This window comes from Pteropus alecto, unplaced genomic scaffold (assembly GCF_000325575.1).
Source record: "Pteropus alecto unplaced genomic scaffold, ASM32557v1 scaffold43, whole genome shotgun sequence".
NCBI lineage: Eukaryota > Metazoa > Chordata > Mammalia > Chiroptera > Pteropodidae > Pteropus > Pteropus alecto.
Genome location: NW_006435764.1, coordinates 8,644,962 through 8,651,564, shown reverse-complemented (window position 1 = coordinate 8,651,564; position 6,603 = coordinate 8,644,962). Strand labels below are relative to the sequence as shown.

The window sequence follows — 6,603 nt, the reverse complement described above, 5'->3', positions numbered from 1 at the left end:
CCCTACTATGACCTTTCAGTTTGTTACTAAATGATAGAAACTTGTCGTGACTGGTTCAATGAAATTTTTTTTGTATTTTGTTACTCTTGCTATTTTAAGTTGCTAAGCATTATCAATGAATATTTATAAATATATGTTTTTATATCCAGTTTATCATTTCAGGAGTCTTCCTAATAAGAGTAGCAAAGCATCCATCTCAGCGCCTGGTAAGTTGCAATGTTCAGAGTAACTTCAAGACCACTTGTCGCAAAGCTAAATAGGTTTTAATGAAAAGATGGCGAGGATTTAAACAATGAATGACTCTACCCCACCTGTAGAATAAATGAAGGAATTAAGTGAAAAAATGCAGAAGCACATAATTAAATGTAGACAGGCACACTATATTAGTTAGAACCATGATTATGTAAAGGTTCCTAAATTTAAATATAGCTTTTTATGGTTTAGTATTCTACCTTCGTTTAATATAGGTGTATAAACTTTACTGTTAGGAAAAACTGTAATAGGACCTAACGCCTTTATATACAGATGTAATACTACTGTAAAACTCATTTTCCTAACTATCCAGTTCGGGAACTGGATTGTATCTTGTAACGAAATAGAGGACAGATCTGGAATAAAGACCCATCTATGATATAGGTGGAAAGATATTGGGAAGAAAAATATCTTAGAATCTTAGAGGCAAATGATGTCTTAGAAATTAATTCATCTTATCTCATAGTTGTACAGATAAAAAAAAAAAAACTAGTCCAAAGGTATTGATGGATTTTTCCTAGAAAATGAAAACCCAGGATTAAAAATCATTAATTCCTACTTGGCTTATTTCTACAAATAGCCATTTTCCATCTTTTTCTTTTTCTTCTTGCAGTGGCACTTCTTTTGTTCAAGTTATTTCTTACAAGGTTTCTTCCAACTGACTCAGAAAATTGTAAATTACAATATTTTTGAGCCCAAATGGAAGATATACATTTATTGATATGATGATATTTTAGAGCTTTCTCCAGACTTAACTGGATCTCATGTCAACCAGAAAAATATTTCACTCTATGGCAAGCATACCAAGACTTCTAAAGTTGCAGAAACTGGATCAAAGTTTTAAAGATGATTTTTTTCAGCAATGCAAACTGTCTAATCAAAGTGTTTATTCTGAATGTAATAAATGTACCCTATATCTTCTTTACAGGTTGTACTAGCATTGATCACAAACATCTTCTGTGTAATCACTACAATTATTGCAGTAGCTTTGACAGTAACTGAATTGTCTAAATTTCATTCTGTGTCATATAAGAATTATGGGCAAGCGGTAAGTGGCCAATTCTATAGGAACATCTTAATTTCAAAATGATTCTTTTCGGAGGTGTTGAAGTCTTAGGAGGTAAAAAAAAAAAAGAAAAGGCTATTGGTCCTCACAAAATTCTTTGATTTAATAGTAGACTCTCAATTGAAAGTTCTAATTCAGAAAATAATTCTAACATGATTTTTGTAAATATTAATAGAATGTTTGAATTCTTGACATGCTCAATTAAAATAAAGCAAGTAAATAATTTGAAGGCTTCAGTGGTAAAAATATCTGCATTAGGCATAGGATCGCTGATGATTTTCTTAATGGAAGTAAAGTGTAATCTTAGACCTTAAAACCGTTGCCAAGATCAACAAATAATTCTGCTGTTGCATACAGTTGAAATTGTAGATATCTAGAAATTTCTGGTTTAATACATAGTTTTCCATACACAGCCTATTTTCGTGTTTCATATGAATTCTGCTTTAATTCCTCAAATAATAAATGTGAATATCTTTACTGATATCAGGATAGATTTATTTCACTTGTGTCGGCTTTAAATTCAGAATTGCACATTATTAATGTTGCAAAAGACTACCAACACATAACGAAAGTCTTCCATTTAAAACGAGATCAGATCGGAGTGGAGCCCCTCCGTTACTGAACAACAGAACAAAACAAATAACAATTTGAAAGTGTTAATTCAAATATAATTCTAATTAGTAGAAGAGGGATAAACTTGTAGGTGAGGGATAAACTTCCTGCTCACTGCACCCCCTCATGTACCCCATGTACCCCAATGCCATAGCTGCAAGTATATTGTACAGGGTACTGTCAGTGGAAGGAATACAAGCATGGAAAAAAAAAAAGCCTAGAGAACAATGAGATGAGAAGATGCACCAGTACCCCAAAACAGATGGTGTATAATGATTGATGCATTGATTTAAATAAGCATACATCAGATTTTCCCTATAAATTGTAAGAAAATTCTCCACTCTCCCTGGAAATTCAATCTAGAAATCTTCTAATTCAGGAGCCAGAGACAGGAAGGGGGAATAAATGACTAAGAGTACAGTTTTTAAAGTTATTTTAGCTTCCCACTCTTGTCCATAAGCTTATAACCATCAGTTTAAGATAATATGGCATAATCGCCAAGACCTGCCTTTTGCAAACACTATCACAAACCAGTGTAGACTGTATTTATCTGACCTGAACTCAGTATCAATGATCAGTTTCACAATCTCCCAAACACATGCTTCAGCTTTGTTTGCTGTGATTAGTTACACAAAATGAACTTGTACCTACATCTCTAACCCCCTTTCTTTTCCTAAAGGCTCCCTTATTTGATGTAACCCTTCACCCTTCTCTTTCCATTGTCTTCCCAATTACCAAATGCTGCTTATTATTTACTTAAATTTTTATTAATTGGGATTCTTGGTTGTAAGTGACAGGAAATGCAATCCAGATTGACTTAAGCACAAAAAAAGGGGCAGTTAATGACTTAACCTGGATTCAGAGGCTTGAAACCTCTGAATGGTACCGATAACTCAGTCACTCTCTGCCGTTCTCCTGTTTGAACGTCTCTGGCAGACATCTCACCACTTTCAGGGGGAGAGCTTGAGAGTAACTCTAACATCTAAATTAAGGAATAGGGTACCAGAGGGTGGGGGTAAGGGAAAGGGAAAGCGGGGAGGTAGACGGGGTAAAGAGTATCAGATATGTGGTGACAGAAATCTAACGATGGGAGGTGAACACGCAGTGTAAATATAGATATGCCTTACTGTTAAAGTGTACAGCCAAAACTTACTGGATTTTGTTAACCAATGTCATGAAGGAAGGAAGGAAGGAAGGAAGGAGGGAGGGAGGGAGGGAGGGAGGGAAGGAAGGAAGGAGAAAAGGAAGAGGAAAAGGAAAAGGAATGGAAGGGGGCAGAACTACTATACAATCTCGCCAGCTAAGAAGTCACAAGTACTTTCCAGCTAAAATGTTACAATCACGTTTCTGCCAACAAAATCAAATCAGAATTCTTTACTTTGTTATTTTGAACCCTCTACAGTCTTTTCTTTATCTTACTGTTAATATACATGAATGAACACTATACCTTAAGTTAAACTTGTTTTATCACTTTCTCAAATCTGTTATGTTCGTTCTTGCATTGAGTTTTTTGCTCACATTATCAAACCATAGATCATGTATGTATTTTAGCTTTACTATTCTTTCCATTTTATGTCTTCATTTCTTAATTATTTTGTCCCACTTTTAATTTGCGCTTTTCTTTCTGGAACAAGAAAGGTTACAGAAATCAAATAAGCTGAAGCTGCCTCGAATGTGGCTTCGCTTTTCTCCGTCCTACTCTTGTTTCAATGGTCCTAGCTCTTGACGGAGCCCTGCTGGATATAAGTGGCTTAGGTGAACCTCCTGTCCCCTATAGTTATTGAACCGGGTTTTTATCCATTTTGACATATTTAACCTTATTATATGTTACCTTATATTATCTTTGTCTTTTCTACTTGAATGTAAACCTTGAGAAAACAAGAATTTTTTTGCCATTTCATTCTTGCCGTCTTATTCCTACTCCCTCATAGTTTATTCCATCTGTACGATAGTAAGTAAACCCAACAAAAAAGAAGAGAAGGAATCGAAGGAGAGAGCATTACGATATTTTTATTCTAGGTCTGAACATCGTTTTTGTCTTTCCATACCCAGCATGAAAACTACATTTATTTTCAGAAGTAGTACCACTATCATTCATCCTGATATAAAGTTGAAAATATCTTTCCGATAGCAACAGAAGGGAATGCTTGCTTTATTCCAGCATTGCAGTCACCTTATATGCCAGTGTGATGCACTTTGAACTCTTTTAATTTATTCATCCTTCCATTAGCGATTTCTATGTGAGATTTTTATCACCACACCCGTAAATTTAAGTAAGTCTATAATTAATAATAGCTGTTTTATTTTTTTATTTTATTTATTTTAGTTTTTGATAATAGCGGTTTCAATACCTGAGGATTGCTTGATAAAATCTCTTGGTAGCCGTCTTATCATTGGAGACAGGAAAGTCAAATCTTATTGACTGAAGGGTTGAGATAGTGCTCTGTAGTGAAGGGAATAATGAAAATGAAAAGTTGTGAGAAGTGAGACGAGAATGGTGAGTGATCAAGATCAAGATTGGAAACGATGGACGATGAAGGAATGAAAGCTAGGAAAAGAGAGCAGAAGGCAAAGGAGTAGGTGCGCCTCGGGAAATCCCACGGCCGAAGAGGCTTATTTATTCTTCTTCTTCCTGTTTTCCTTCTTTTCCTTGACTCTCATACTAGGAGCTCCTTCCTTGAACATATTTGCACATGCTAAATCAGTAATGCAAGATTTCTCCCTATTTTCTGGTTTCAGAAACTCGGGAGGGAAGTTTCACGCGTCTTACTGTTCTCCTACCCTCTGGAATTAGCTCTTGCATTTACATACTCCATCTTCGGCTGTATCGATTTGGTAAGTGTTTATCTCTCTCTGGCCTATCGAGAGATGTTGCTGTCTAGTACGCATGCTCTAGGAGGAGATGAAGTGCACTGATGCACTATGATTAGAATTAACAAAAATGGAATATATCGTAATGCTCCCTTTACTTTTTAATTTTTCTTTATTGTTTATAAAATTACAAAAGTAACACATGAAACTGTAAGTAAAAGAGGAAAAAATTATAGAGGAAAAAGTTATTGTCCTCTTAATGTTGTCCTTGTCACACCCACACATGCAAATCTACACAAAAAGACACTGAGTTTTCATTTTTACTACCTGTGTGATAATACATCGTTTGGTCACATGCTGCATTTTTCTCAACTACCATAAAAATCTTTCTATTATAAAACATATCTAAACAATGCCTTTTAATGGCATCATATTTTTCCTTAGAATTTATTTTAACATTCCTTTACTGCTGCATATTTAGCTTTTTTCCAGTTTTTTAAAAATTATAAACAATGATGCAATGAACATCCCAATACATATAACTTTACATGTAAGACTAGTATTTCTGTAGGTAGTCAATTTCTAGAAGTGTGCAGTTGACCCATGAACAACGCAGGGGTGTGGGGTGCCCACCCCCACACACACACACACAAATGCACAGTTGAAAATCTTCACGTAGCTTTCGCCTCTTCCAAAACTTTACTACTAATAGACTACTGTTGACCAGAAGCCTTACTGATAACATGAAGTCAATTAACACACATTTTGTATGTTACATGTATTATATAGTGTATTCTTGTAATAAAGGAAGATGGAAAAAAGAAAATGTTAATAAAATCATAAGGAAGAGAAAATACATTTATAGTACTGCACTGCATTTATCAATAAATATTATAGTTTCTCATCCATTTACAAGATGAATGGTCCGTGAGCACCTGCATCAATATTGTCTTGTATAATATAAAATACTGTAGGTGTTATATGTATTACTGACACTGGACATTAAAAATGAAAAGACAGTATAAAAAAGAAAATCATATTTATAGATACGACAACAAGAAGCAGCAATATGATTGCATTATGGTAGCTCAATGTAATTGATACAGTTGCTTCACAGTAGCCTAGCCTATACACTAACAAATGAATCATTGTCAAATTTTTATGGCATACACTATTATAGCCATATTCATAATACAGTATTAGAAACATTTTTACAATTTTTTAAACCACTTACCTGTGATGATTGTCTGATATACAGTTTCTCTAATTATGAGAGAGACATACTGTACAGTAATGTAATTCTTTGAAAGCAAAGTTGTAAAACAGTAAGAAAAATAACCCATTATTAATTTTATGTTGACTACCACTCACCTTATGCCTGTGGAAGGACAGACCGTCCACTTGCACATAAGTCTCGCACATGATGTTCTACATGACAAATACGTTGGCGATGATGATGATGATGATGATGATGATGGCAACTCAAAAAACATCTCATGCAGTTATTAGATTTGCACATGACACACACGTGCAGCAGATGAGTCGATTAGGTGTATGTATGGCATGATGATTATTTACTATTTGTTAAAGGGAAATGGATCATCATAAAGTCTCGTCCGTGTTGTGCTCACATCGAGGTTGCTGTGCAGGGGGAGGGAAGGGAAAGGAGGGGTTGGTCTTCCCGTCTCAGGGGTGGCAGAGGCCGAACGGTGGAGGAAGTGGGAGGGGAGGCAGGCGAGGCGAGCACAGTCAGTGTAAGTTTATGGAAATATATCGTAATTTATGTCTGATTTATTTTGCTTTTTCATGTCTCTAAAAAAATTTCTATAAGGTACTAATCCTTCTCCCACCATTTGCTTGAG

At 35.1% G+C, this 6,603-nt stretch overlaps 1 protein-coding gene across 1 annotated transcript in view; it reads left to right on the top strand.

Moving 5' to 3' along the window:
* The window catches only part of MS4A13 (membrane spanning 4-domains A13), a 9,473-nt gene extending 3,223 nt beyond the window's left edge, over positions 1 to 6,250 (top strand). The window contains exons 3-6 of the mRNA XM_025046310.1: positions 150 to 206; positions 1,181 to 1,300; positions 4,670 to 4,765; positions 6,134 to 6,250. Coding sequence (XP_024902078.1) covers positions 150 to 206; positions 1,181 to 1,300; positions 4,670 to 4,765; positions 6,134 to 6,250 — 390 coding nt within the window. The remainder of the gene's footprint in view (positions 1 to 149; positions 207 to 1,180; positions 1,301 to 4,669; positions 4,766 to 6,133) is intronic.
* The last annotated feature ends 353 nt before the right edge of the window (positions 6,251 to 6,603 follow it).